The following is a 13,398-nucleotide window of genomic DNA, read 5'->3' as shown; positions in this document are numbered from 1 at the left end:
ACTTCTTCGTATATGCTTTGTCAAGACTTCTTCATCGTACATGTTTTGTCAAGACTTCTTCATCGTACATGTTTTGTCAAGACTTCTTCATCGTACATGTTTTGTCAAGACTTCTTCGTAATGAGTGTAAAGGACCAAAAAATAATGTTTAGGGTAGAAGGTTAGATCTAACCTCTTTTCTAACCTCTTTTCTAACCTCTTGAATTTTCATGATTTCATCGTATATGCTTTGTCAAGACTTCTTCATCGTATATGCTTTGTCAAGACTTCTTCATCGTACATGTTTTGTCAAGACTTCTTCGTAATGAGTGTAAAGGACCAAAAAATAATGTTTAGGGTAGAAGGTTAGATCTAACCTCTTTTCTAACCTCTTTTCTAACCTCTTGAATTTTCATGACTTCTTCGTATATGCTTTGTCAAGACTTCTTCATCGTACATGTTTTGTCAAGACTTCTTCATCGTACATGTTTTGTCAAGACTTCTTCATCGTACATGTTTTGTCACTTTTCTGTCACTTTTCAGGTAAAAACATTTTTATTATTATATATAAATGAATTTTACAAAACCACCGTTACCGTTCTTTGGAAATAAGAGTAGATGTAAAGATATTATATTGAGAGAACTTAAGAAACTACCGAATGGTCTAACATTTGTAGATTTGTTCGGTGGAAGTTTCTATATATCCCATTTATGTCATATAATATTCCCAGACTCAAAGATTATATGCAATGACTTCGACAACTATATGGACCGTCTCAAACATATTCCAGACACAAACAATATATTGAAAGAGTTAAAAGAAAAGATACCTATAGGTAAGATGGAACGTATACCATTAGATAAGAAAAATATTGTGAGAGAGGTTTTGAAAAAAGCAGAATATATAGACTGGGATAGTATATCTGCTAGACTATTATATAGTGGTTCTATAAGAGTTCATGACATTGAAACACTTATGTCAAAAGTTTTATATCTTAACTATACAAATGTTTTCAAAGAGGACATAGAAAAATATATTGAGGGTATAGAGTTTGTGAGATGTCATTGGACAGAGTTGTATGAAAAATATAAAGACAAGGAAAATGTTTTCTTTATAGTGGACCCGCCGTTCTATAACACATGGGATTTTCAATACCAAGTAGACTGGACTTTGAGAGACTCTTTAGAAACTTTAGACGTTATACATAACCATCCATGCTTTTACTTTACATCCGATAAAAGTGGTTTGGAAACCGTTATGAGATGGTTAGAGGACATACATGACTATGAGTTTATATATGACAAGATAGAATATGAGAGAGGTCCTATAAACTGGAGAAAGTGTCATAACAAAGAAATTTTATTAGTAAGTAAATGTGGTTTGAAATAGGACTACTTGTTTTAGGTTTTTTCCATTGTGTCATTTATTTATTTGACGTGGCAGAAAAGTACAGAGAATATGAAGATGAACCAATGCCTGCAAATGTTCAGTATATGTACTCGTAAGAGATATTTTTATCTAATATTAAATGGACGCACAGAACTTAGCGAATGCACAGCAACCTGGACAACCAAACCCAGAGAATATTCCAAATGAAGTTAGAATACAAACTGCAATGGCAAACTATGGTCAAGTGCCAACAGATGTACAAATGCAAACTGCCATGTCAAATGACGCTGCGTTAGGTTTGCCACCATGGTATGCAAATATGAGATGGAAAGAGTTTTATACAAACCCTGAAGTGGGATATAAACAACTTTATGCAGATGACGCGAACACAGGAGTTGACCCAGAATATGTTTTCTACCAGAGGAGAAACAGAATGTATGAGCTCCAGTTAAAGAATGCTATGGAACTCAACAGGAAACGTAAGAGACTAGGCGGACATTAGATTTTTACATATAGTAAAATGGGTTTCTTCAGTAAGATAGGAAACTTCTTTCGAAATGTTGGAAGAGGTATATGGAATGGAATAAAATCTGTCGGAAAAGGAATTTGGAACGGAGTCAAAAATATTGGTAAAAGAGTAGGTCAGTTTGTTGGTATTATACCTAAAGACCCTGAACCAGAAGAGCAAGCTCCTGTTATACAACAGCCTGAACCTGCACCACAGTCAAGTTGGCAACCAAATCCAACACCTCAACCGTATTAAAAAATTATATTTTTACCGTTCGATAGTAGTTGTATATGAAACTAAGTTCTAAGTAAAACGCATGGTATAATGGAATTATTCTTTTTCTTCCATCTGTAGTAAACCATACTTGAAAGTCTGAAATACTTCCACTTGGTGGTTCGTATAACTTTGTAGGTTTTTCGTAAAAGTCATTTGCCAAGCATAAGAAAGAGTTTTGGGCGCCAGAAAATGAAGCATGAACAATAATAGCATCTTGGTCGAAAATATTTTCATATGTTCCATTAGGGTTTTCGACTTCAAAAAAGTCCGGGTGTACTGGATATTCTGCAGGCTGATTTAACATCCTCATAAATCTATACCATGCCAAGTTGTTATATTTTGTAGAAATATAAACGTTTTCTCCAAGGTCTTCTATTTTATTGATTTTAACAGTTGCATTTTTCCTGTCATAAATAATATCGAGATGGTACTCTCCTTCGTCAATGTTATACTGGTTTGCATATTCGATATAGATATCGTTTATTTTTTCTTGAAAAGCTTGAAGAGTTGTTTCTAAGTTTACAAGCAAACTAACTTGTAAAAGTTTTCCCTGTTCAAATTTCTCATACGTACGTTTTTCTTTGTTATAGTATCGAACTTCAAAACCGACCGTAAATGGGAAACCATGTATGGCTTCTGAAATGAACTTCATTCTACGAAAGCCAATAGCTTTTGTGACAGATGGGTCTCTTAGCCATCTTAATGGGTAGTCAAAACGATAGCCTTCATGCTTTACGGTCTCTGTCTCAAACTTTTGACCGACATTAGTAAAAAGTTCATCTAATGGTTTAGTTGTAGCAACTCTTGAATTTTCTTTTTCTATTGGAAGCATATTTTATCTAGAATAAAAATGTCGAAAGATATTGCTTCCATGAGAGAAATACAACACAACCGACAACTCATTATGCAAGCTCTAAATAAGAACACAACAAACTTTTCAAACTATTCTAAGATATCTGAGTCATTGAAAGAAGGAAACTTAAAACTGACATTAAACCCAATGACAGATGAGTTTCTGTTTCAAGACAAGAAGAACAATACTGTCTGTATAAATCCAACAAAAGGAACTTTAAACGAGAAACCTATAAATGAACTTCTTTTGAAAGCAGATGTTGACAACAAAGCTGACAAAGAATATGTAGACGATGCAATAGCAAAAGAAGAAGAAAGAGCTAACAATGCTTATGCAACAAAAGAACATACTCATCCTGAACTAGCAGACAAAACATATGTTGACAATAAAATGTCAAGTGAAGTGACAAGAGCTGAAAACGAATATTCTAAAAAGACTCATATACATACCATTGCAAATATTACAAACTTACAAGAAACCTTAAACAGTAAAAGTGCCGTTGGACATACACATACATCTTCTGAAATAACAGACTTAAACGTTAGCCTTGAAAAGAAAGCAGACAAGAACCATACACATGATTTCTTCACAACTGTTGCTATAGAAAGTATTGAAGGAACGTTTGAAGAAACTGATGGGGATGTATTATATTGGAAACTTCCTAACTTTCCACAAGGTTTAACATCGGATGACGACATAACGACGATGAAAAACATTAGATGTAAAGATGTTTATGTCATGAAGGATGAACATAATATTAAATTCACTGCTCAAGATTTATATGACAAGAAAGCAGACAAAACAGAGCTTCAAACATTAAAGACAGAAATACTTCAAACATTATATCCTATAGGCTCTATTTATACGTCAATGAACTCTACCAGACCAGAAACAGTTCTGGGTTTTGGAACTTGGACTCAAATAGTCGACAGGTTTTTGTATTGTGCAAACTCTTCAAAGGAAACAAGTGGAAGTAAAACGATTTCAGGTGAAAATTTACCTGCACACAGTCACTACATAGATTTAAGTACATCTCAAGCAGGTTGGCATAAGCATAAATTTTGGGATTGGTCAGCAATGAAAAAAGGTAAAGGATATGATGTTAAAGACGACGTTCAGTTTGCTATAAATTGTTTCTGGGGTAACACTCAGGGAGATGGAAACCATACACATCGCGTTACAGGATATACACAAACAACGGGACAAAGTAAAGACTACATGCCACCTTACATGACAGTTTACGCATGGTATAGAAATGCTTAGTCGTCATTTTCAACTTCTATAGCATATTCGTCAGGAGTTGTCTTATATTTGTTAGGAACTGTCTTTGAAAGTATACCACCTTGAACTTTGACAAGTTTGAAACGAGGTCTGACAATAGTAGTTTTATCTTCTGCTTGCAGTGTGTACATTTTGCCATGTTTGCCTAAAACTTCATAATATTCTCTTGTATACTTTCTTCTATTTTTACGAACACGAATGTGAGTACCTGTCGGGTTCCCATTGTTGTCATAGTCAATAGTATTTTCATATGGGTCGCGTTTAGGTATTTCTATTTTTACTTTGTCACCTTTCTGAAGTTTGAAGCCCGGCATTCTTTCTTGTTTGTCTCTTTTGACTAAATTATTAAATATATAGTCTTTCTCTAAGTCAGGGTTGTTTTTCATTTCTTCGGGGAGTGGTTTCCCAAACCTTTTTGTTTACGGCTATTGTAAATATTTAAAACTTGTCTCATCTTTGCCATGGAGAAGTGTCTATACTTGTCGTCATATGACATTTCATTTGCTTCACCACCTTGTGGTTGGTTTAAGTCTCTTAACATTTTTATACAACGTCAATGACACCAAGAGCAGAATGGTTTTGGTCGACAATGAAATATTGGTTTACATTTTTTGAACGCAGATAGTTTTTTACATCATCTGATTTGAAAGAACTTTCACAGTCAGATGTCAGTTTTGTTGGATGGTATTTGTCAACGAATATTGTCAAAGCAGTTTTCACATCTAAAATATTTTTGGACCATAATGGTATGGCTTCACAGTATCTTGTGTTTTGACCAACAAATATTAACCAGTTATGGAGGTCCATCTTCTCTATACCTCGGAATGTTTTCCAAGATATCCATAAACCAAGCATTTGGTGTTGAACTAAAGATTTTTATCATGAGTGCTTCTTTGTTGCCTTAGAAACATAGGGGTCCTTGTTTGGATTCGTCATTTTTTTAACCCATAAGAAATGGGTTTATTTGGCGCATTAGCAGGAGTTGCATCCAGATTTTTACCCGCAGTGGGAACAATAGCCAGAGGTGCATTTGGAATTGGAAGGAAGATTTTGAGTACATTAGGTATACTGAAAGAGAAAGCACAACCTATTATACAAACTGTACAGAAAGGTTGGGATGTAGCACGAGATGCAGCAAATCTTATTCCAAATCCTGAAACAAGAGAAAGTTCAAGGATGGATGGACAATGTAGGAAAACAAGCAGGAAACTATTATAACAAAGCAAATGACTACTATAACCAAGCAGGACACTATATGGACCAAGGTGAAAGATTCTTTAACAGAGATATAACCATGCACAACAGTGGGTAAACAATAACCAACCACAACCACCTCAAACGTGGGGAATGTAAAATTTTTTACTGAGATGAAATGAACAATACAGCATTGAGACAAATGGGTTCAAGATGGATTTGTCGACTTCCAGCAGTTACACCACGTGTTTGTCAAGTTCTTCCTATACCTCAGGAAGTTTTAGACCGACTTAAAAAACCTAAACACACAGTTGAAAACAAACCAAACTAAAATTTTTACTGAGATGAAATGACCGAAGAAGTTGAAACGGTAGATTGACACCACAAACAAAAAGTTCAGAACCATTGTCAAAACCTGTCAAAGAACTTACAGATGAAGAGAAAAATTCAATAATAGAAAGTGCCAGTCTGGAAATGCAAACCCTAACTACAAAGTCACTTTTCATAGAAATGGAACGGCTAGTATCTCAAAAAAAAACAGACTCTCACAAATAAAATATTGAAGTCTGAAGGAGCTTTCGAGACAACAGATGGAAAAGTTTACTTCACTGACCAACAGTTCATTATAGAACATCTCATTGACTTAGAGTCGAAATATTCTAAACTTACAACAAACACAAAAAGTTGAAAGGAAAACAAAAAACAAATGGCATATGATATTATGAAGATGTTGACAACACAACTGTTCCTGCAGGTGTGGTACAGTCAGAGGAACCGAAAAGTGACGAAAAACCGATAGAAGAAGAAAAACCAAAAACTGAAGATAAACCAAAACCAAAGTTTAGTTTGGAAACTAAACCAAGTCAACCTTCATTAGCTGGTATGGGTTGGCGTCAAAGACTTATGCAGCAGGCGGTTATGTAAAGTAAAGAAAAAAACATTTTTTTATTTTTATAAAAATGCCCCCATATAGAATGGATAGAAAGTCTGCTAGAAATAAAAGCAGAGTTACAAAGATATGGTGGAGAGTTTCGAAGAATTTTAAATATAGGAAGGGAAGACCCATAAAAGTCTATGACAAATTGTCTGGTCTTCGCTACGAAATGGATTTGGAAACAGCACATGCCAATTATCCAAACAGACTAGAGAGGTTAGAAGAAGAACGTCTTATGGACATGCCTTTCGATGTGTTAAACATTGCATGAAGTAAAAATTTATTTTTAAAAAGTGACATTTTTTTATTTTATTTGAAATGTACGCTGAGTTTGTTGGAGAAGACCGTTGGGAAACTTGTTTGTTAGATGAGAAATATGAAATTCACTGTTGTGAGTCATTTGAAGTCAGAAACAAAAAGACAAAAAGAGTTTTAAGCGAACGGGAGCGAAATGACGGATATGCTATAGTTAGTATGGGTGGAAAAGACTATCTTAAACATGTTGTCATTGCAACTCATTTTATACTGAATCCTAACAATTTACCTTTTGTAGACCATATAAACCGTATAAGAAACGAAAAGACTTGAAAACTTACGTTGGGTCACTCGTTCTGAAAACAATAAGAACAAAGGCAAATTTAGAGATATTGTATTCGAATTTGTCGACGAACTAGACGATGAAACAATTGAAATTACAGACTATGGAAGCATACGTTTGAGTTTTACTACTATAGCGAAGAACAAGACTCTTTCTACTTTTATACCGGCGTAAACTATAGGAAAATTACAATATATTTTACTAAGGCGGGCTATGCTTATGTAAACACTAGAGATACAGATGGAAAAAAAGTTCAAATACTTCTTAACAAATTCAAGAAGCTATATGGCATACCATTTTAAAACAATATATTTTTACATATATTAAATGCTTCAGGTTGAAAAACAAAGAACAAAGTACAGATACAAAAACCGTTAGACTATATCTTTACAAATGCTGGTAGGGCAATATCAGATGAAGAAATTTCATCCCGAGCATACAGGTTTTGACTATCCAATTCGTTGGCTTCAAAGTCCTTCAGATGCAAAGGCAATAGGATTAGAAGAGTTTTGTTTTCAAATAGAACTAACGCATTTATGTTCGCAGTATATTTTCATGGGCAGTATAAAGGTCATGATGGTCTAATAGACAAATTTGACGAAATGAGAATCTTTACAGTTCGTTCAGACGAAAGTCTTGAGAAAACTCTAAATGACTTTCAAACTCAAATGAACAAATATTATTGGGAATTTCAAGAAAAATACGACTCTTTACTAAATGGAACATACTATCTGAAACTAGAATATGACAAGATGAACTCCACCGTTTCATTTCAAAGGATTGAAATTAACCCTCCAAGAGATACACAGTTTTTATTTTGGAAGTAGACAAACGTTCTTGGGCACAATTTCTTCGTTACTAAACCAGAACGAACCATTACCACCAGATGGTCCATTTCAAATTTATACTTCACCAGCAGATTTGACAGTTTATAGAAACGTGTTTGACCCTCAAAATGTTATGTGTCATGCAAGTTTCAGTTCAAGCAACAATAGTTTTCTATGTATTGGTAAGGACTTTTATGACTTTGCTTCTAAATTCTACGAACCACCTAGTAACAGTTTTCTCTGACTTTCAAGTTTGGTTCACAACAAATGGTGTGCAACATATTATTCCATTGTACTATGACTTTTATCTCGAATTGTCTTTCATATATAACTACGGAAAAGTGCTGAAAAGTATTGAAAAATAATGTTTAGGGTAGAAGGTTAGATCTAACCTCTTTTCTAACCTCTTTTCTACCCTCTTGAATTTTCATGAAAACAATTTATTTTTGACACTTTCACAAAAAAACATAAAAAAGTGAGTTAAAATGAGATGTTTACTGAACTGGTTGGATGTCGCCTTCACAGGTTATGTAGAATGGTTGACCCGAGAAGTGAAGGAGAGACTGAATTGCCAATTTCATATGGGGTAGGGGTTCTCCTTGTTGGTATTTTTATCCAAGGACGTTTGTTTAGGAACTTAACAAGAGCTTCTCTTTTGGCGTCCTTTATGTCGTCGAAAGGAGTGTTTTCTGGTACCTCAATTGGAATTCCAGTCGAAGTCTCGAGATTCAAGGCAGCCCTTCCAGAAATAGCGGTGAACTTGACCTTGGGCTTCATGACCTTGCGCAAGTACTGCTTAACAACTTCATTTATCTCTATAAGGTAAATTGCCTCGTCAAATCCTTCTGGCATTCCGAGTCCTTCCATCCGACAGGAAAATATTTTTCCCGACAACTGGAAAAAAATTTTCCGGACAAAGGGAAAATTTTTCCTTCCGACAGGAAGAACTCTTCCAGTTGTCCGTCCGTAAACCATTCAAATTTTCGAAAATTGAGAACTTTTTGGTCGAACTTCAGAAAAAGTTTTTCCTTCCAACAGAAAAAGTTCTTCCTTCCGACAGAAAAAGTTCTTCCTTCCGACAGAAAAAGTTCTTCCTTCCGACAGGAAAAGTTTTTCCTTCCGACAGGAAAAGTTTTTCCTTCCGACAGGACACAAACGAATGTCCGACGTCCCTCTTTCTGAATGCCTTCCAAAGCCAGAAGAACCTAAAGAACCAGCCCCTGCACCTCAGTTCCAGCAAGTACCTCCGAATTTCTACCAATTTCCACCTCAAGGTTACTACCCACCACAAGGCTTCCCGAACTACCCTCCTCCTCAGCCTATGCCTTACTTCCCCAACCCTTGGATGTTCCAGCAATTCCAATCTCAATACAAATCGAAGAGAGACCAAGAGTTCGAAGAAGGTCTGAACCGTTTACGCAAAGATTATGCTACAGCTCCAATTGAGAGAAAGTTGTTCCCGGACCAAAAAATAATGTTTAGGGTAGAAGGTTAGATCTAACCTCTTTTCTAACCTGTTTTCTAACCTCTTGAATTTGTCATGATTTCATCGTACATGTTTTGTCATGATTTCATCGTAAATGTTTTGTCAAACTTCTTCGTAATGAGCGTAAATGACCAAAAAATATAATTTAGGGTAGAAGGTTAGATCTAACCTCTTTTCTAACCTCTTTTCTAACCTCATGAATTTTCATGATTTCATCGTAAATGTTTTGTCAAGACTTCTTCGTACATGCTTTGTCAAGACTTCTTCGTAAATGTTTTGTCAAGACTTCTTCGTACATGCTTTGTCAAGACTTCTTCGTAAATGTTTTGTCAAGACTTCTTCGTCATGAGCGTAAATGACCAAAAAATAATGTTTAGGGTAGAAGGTTAGATCTAACCTCATTTCTAACCTCTTTTCTAACCTCATGAATTTTCCCGAAATAAAAAATAAAGTTAGTTTTTATAAAATATTTTTTTTATTTTGTATAAAAGATATGATTTCAACAATCGGCACAACAACAATTCAAACAACAACAGCACCAAACTCGTTAGTTATGAATCCTACGTCAATGTTAGTAGAGATGAAAAACTTCATTCCTTCTTCATATACTTTCGAAACAAAAATCCAGAAGATAAAGCAAGAACTTTTAACAAGTAATTTAGACTGTAGTGCGAAAGATGAAACAAATGAACAGTATCTTTATGACATGCAGGACATTATTGACCATTTACCTAAACTACCTGAAATTCAGCAACAAAAACTAACCATTCCTGAATTCGACGAAATTGAAGTCAAAGCAACTGACTCGGTAGAAATAAAGAAGTTCATACGAAAGGTAAACTATGAATTCCTTGGTTTTCATTGCAACCATAAGGTTATGGACAAAGATTGCGACATGGTATATAAGAATGTTTCTGACATATATAAATCGGTTGAGTTTAAGACCTACGACAACTTTGTTTCATTAGCTGCAAAATGTGTTTGGGAAATAAGAGATAAAGATAGAAGAGGTAAGGTATGGAATGAACAGATAAAACCAACTGCTTCAGATTTAAAGAAAGCCATTGACGCTTTAGTTGTTTTAGCAGGTAAGGTTTCAGAATATAACGCAAAAATGAACCCACAATGTTCTAAATGTAAAGCAGCAATGAGGAAATATAACTACTCCGTCAAAGAGATAGAAAGAATGAGAAACGACTATGCAGACTTAAAGAAAGAAGCAGAAAAGCCAGCAGAAGATAAAATGGACATGTTAGCATTTCTGAACAAAAACTATCCAACTGCTGACGATTTCCTTCTATCTGACGTCAAGAAGAAGTATAAAGAAACTTTCGGTATCGTTAAAACATTCGATGTACTGACAGAAGAAATAGAAGCTACGAAACTGTTTAGAGTCTCACGAATTCATAACGTTTACCATGTAAAACGCTTATAAAATAACTGGGGTAGAAAAGAGGTTAGAAAAGAGGTTAGATCTAACCTTCTACCCTAAACATTATTTTTGCTGAATTCAGCAACAAAATTCTGAGTAAAATAATTTTTAGGGCATGTGTCAAACCGTTGAGTTTTCACAAAATTTTAAAAATAACGTTTACCATGTAAAACGCTTATAAAATAACTGGGGTAGAAAAGAGGTTAGAAATGAGGTTAGATCTAACCTTCTACCCTAAACATTATTTTTATTGAAAAATGACCAAAATTCTGAGTAAAATGGCATAAGATTGCTTCCCTCGGAAAACCGAGAGAAGAGATTCCGTATGAAAATCGTGAAATTTCTCTAGACCGACTTTTTTCGGTCTTGCCTAAAACTCATGAAAATCGTGAAGAACAGCGAGTAGGGAAAAACCGTAGTCGCCTAAAACTCATGAAAATCGTGAAGAACAGCGAGTAGGGAAGAAACCGTAGTCGCCTAAAACTCATGAAAATCGTGAAGAACAGCGAGTAGGGAAGAAACCGTAGTCGCCTAAAACTCATGAAAATCGTGAAGAACAGCGAGTAGGGAAGAAACCGTAGTCGCCTAAAACTCATGAAAATCGTGAAGAACAGCGAGTAGGGAAAAAAACCTGGTCGTCAAAACTCTATGAAAATCGTGAAGAACAGCGAGTAGGGAAAAAAACCTGGTCTTGCATAAAACTCTATGAAAACAGTGAAGAATTTGGCTCCTGGTTTGAAAAAATAAAATTAGTTTTATTTTTATTTATTTTTTTATTTTGTATGTAAGAACAGAAAATGACAAACATTGAGTTTGAAACAGTTAGAAAGATAGACAATGACACCAAAGTGGTTAGAATAGGTGATTTAAACGTAAGATACTCAAAGAAATACAACAAATATTCTTTGTCAGACATTTTATCTCCATCTGGAAAGAGACCAAACGACTGGGTTAGAATTGCTTCTACTCAGAAAATTTTGACAAGAAATCCTGAGCTTATGATATCGGTAAGATTCTATGGAACTACAGCATATCTCATCGACAAAAGTCTTATACCAATAGTTTTGTTATGGTTAGACCCAGTTGTTGGATATAACTTCATAACATATGGTTTATTCGACTCAGAACGTTGCAGTGAAGGCTTACTTTACATCGTTCAGAAACCGAAGGACTTCAACACAAAAAGATATAAGATAGGAAGGACATATAATATAACTCAAAGATATGACAGTACAGTCAATAGAGTCAAGGTTGTGTTTGTTAATGATATGAGAGCTGCTGAAACAGAACTACTTGAAAAGTTTGAGAAAATGTATGGTGCTCCCATAAAAGGTAAAGAAACGTTTGAAGTAGATGAGATAGATAAAGCTTATAAAATTGTTTGACGAAGTTGCTGAAAAAATACATGTAAAGCGTTTATTTTTGGTCTTTGTGTGAAGTCAGAAAAAATAAAGTTATTTTTTATTTTTATTTATTTTTTTATTTTGTATGTAAAGACAGATATGTCAACAACCGAGAACAACAACAGTTATAGTCCATGAAGCTATAATGAAGATATGAGTGGGTTCAGTTTAACAAACAACTCCGTCTCATTCGTTCGGTCAAAGACGATATGTACCAAATGCAAAGTATTTTGACAGCATGTTATGCTCCAGACACTAAGAAACCACAAGACTGGTTTAGGAACCAAAGCACACAAGAACTTTTGAGCGAAGCACAGCGAGTCCGACTTCCTTCGGGGTCGCCAAAACTCTATGAAAATCGTGAAAAATTGCCAAATGGTTTAAGAGGATATTATGTACATAGACTTCTTGTAAATGCTGTTGCAATGTGGGCTTCGCCTCGTTATGCTTGGTATATTTACAGACTTCTTGACGAAATTCATAGACAAGAACGTGAAGAGATGGAAAAGAAACTTCATGCAAAAGATGAAGTCATTGAAGCAAAAGACAAAAGCATTCAGAAAAGAATACCACGTTCGGTACCAAAAGGAAAGGAAAAGAACTATAAGTATATGATTTATACTGAAGAGATGGAAAATGAAGAAGACAGAGATATGGTTATGTTGCATTTAGTCAGAAGAAACAACAAAAGCTTTTACGACCTTGCTAAGATTTACAAATCTGACAGAAATTGGTTCTATCGCGAAAACTTACCGATTTCAATGACACCGAATGAAGATGTGAAACAAATAGTTCAAGATACGTTACCTCAAACACACTATGATATGAAAGGTTGTACAATTCTTACCTTCAAAGAAGACTTACCGCTACTGAAAGAAAAAATAACAGAGTATTTTGACAACTTCAAACAAGCAGAGTAAATGAACTCTTTATTTTTACGCTTGACTTCAGATGGCTCAAGTAGCTCAATTAGGTAAATTGCCTCGTCAAATCCTTCTGGCATTCCGAGTCCTTCCTTCCAACAGGAAAAAATTTTCCCGACAACAGGAAGAACTCTTCCTTCCAACAGAAAAAAATTTTCCATCCGACAGAAAAAAATTTTCCTTCCAACTGGAAAAATTTTTCCAGTTGTCCGTCCGTAAACCATTCAAATTTTCGAAAATTGAGAACTTTTTGGTCGAACTTCAGAAAAAAATTTTCCATCCGACAGAAAAAAATTTTCCATCCGACAGGAAAA

At 34.9% G+C, this 13,398-nt stretch overlaps 8 protein-coding genes and 2 pseudogenes across 10 annotated transcripts, besides 1 other annotated feature; 8 read left to right on the top strand and 2 right to left on the bottom strand.

Annotated features, from left to right (window-relative positions):
* Positions 1-1,508: 1,508 nt before the first annotated feature.
* Positions 1,509-1,871, top strand: TVAGG3_0120260 (uncharacterized protein; the record flags this gene model as incomplete). The annotated part of the gene is made up of 1 exon (XM_001315333.1): positions 1,509-1,871. The coding sequence occupies one exon, from the start codon at positions 1,509-1,511 to the stop codon at positions 1,869-1,871; it is 363 nt and encodes a 120-aa protein (XP_001315368.1).
* Positions 1,872-1,889: 18 nt separating this feature from the next.
* Positions 1,890-2,132, top strand: TVAGG3_0120250 (serine threonine-protein phosphatase family; the record flags this gene model as incomplete). Its single annotated transcript, XM_001315332.1, has 1 exon — positions 1,890-2,132. One exon carries the CDS (start codon positions 1,890-1,892, stop codon positions 2,130-2,132), a length of 243 nt encoding a protein of 80 aa, XP_001315367.1.
* Positions 2,133-2,136: 4 nt separating this feature from the next.
* Positions 2,137-2,985, bottom strand: TVAGG3_0120240 (uncharacterized protein; the record flags this gene model as incomplete). The annotated part of the gene is made up of 1 exon (XM_001315331.1): positions 2,137-2,985. One exon carries the CDS (start codon positions 2,983-2,985, stop codon positions 2,137-2,139), a length of 849 nt encoding a protein of 282 aa, XP_001315366.1.
* Positions 2,986-3,195: 210 nt separating this feature from the next.
* Positions 3,196-13,398: part of a mobile genetic element that runs on past the window's edge.
* On the top strand, positions 4,084-4,269 carry TVAGG3_0120230 (phage tail repeat-like family; the record flags this gene model as incomplete). Its single annotated transcript, XM_001315330.2, has 1 exon — positions 4,084-4,269. One exon carries the CDS (start codon positions 4,084-4,086, stop codon positions 4,267-4,269), a length of 186 nt encoding a protein of 61 aa, XP_001315365.2.
* TVAGG3_0120220 lies at positions 5,242-5,640 on the top strand (annotated as a pseudogene). Its single transcript has one exon. A coding segment is annotated over exon 1 (399 nt).
* TVAGG3_0120210 (uncharacterized protein) lies at positions 8,570-8,707 on the bottom strand (the record flags this gene model as incomplete). The annotated part of the gene is made up of 1 exon (XM_051223529.1): positions 8,570-8,707. A coding segment is annotated over one exon (138 nt), but the record flags the coding sequence as incomplete, so codon positions are not given.
* TVAGG3_0120200 (uncharacterized protein) lies at positions 9,000-9,335 on the top strand (the record flags this gene model as incomplete). Its single annotated transcript, XM_051223528.1, has 1 exon — positions 9,000-9,335. One exon carries the CDS (start codon positions 9,000-9,002, stop codon positions 9,333-9,335), a length of 336 nt encoding a protein of 111 aa, XP_051108514.1.
* On the top strand, positions 9,820-10,761 carry TVAGG3_0120190 (organellar and viral DNA polymerase type B; the record flags this gene model as incomplete). The annotated part of the gene is made up of 1 exon (XM_051223527.1): positions 9,820-10,761. One exon carries the CDS (start codon positions 9,820-9,822, stop codon positions 10,759-10,761), a length of 942 nt encoding a protein of 313 aa, XP_051108513.1.
* On the top strand, positions 11,757-12,169 carry TVAGG3_0120180 (annotated as a pseudogene). The gene has a single exon. A coding segment is annotated over exon 1 (413 nt).
* Positions 12,662-13,081, top strand: TVAGG3_0120170 (uncharacterized protein; the record flags this gene model as incomplete). Its single annotated transcript, XM_051223526.1, has 1 exon — positions 12,662-13,081. The coding sequence occupies one exon, from the start codon at positions 12,662-12,664 to the stop codon at positions 13,079-13,081; it is 420 nt and encodes a 139-aa protein (XP_051108512.1).

The sequence above is a fragment of the Trichomonas vaginalis genome, chromosome IV (genome assembly GCF_026262505.1).
Source record: "Trichomonas vaginalis G3 chromosome IV, whole genome shotgun sequence".
NCBI classification, from domain to species: Eukaryota; Parabasalia; order Trichomonadida; family Trichomonadidae; genus Trichomonas; species Trichomonas vaginalis.
This window is presented reverse-complemented; position numbering and strand designations above follow the sequence as displayed.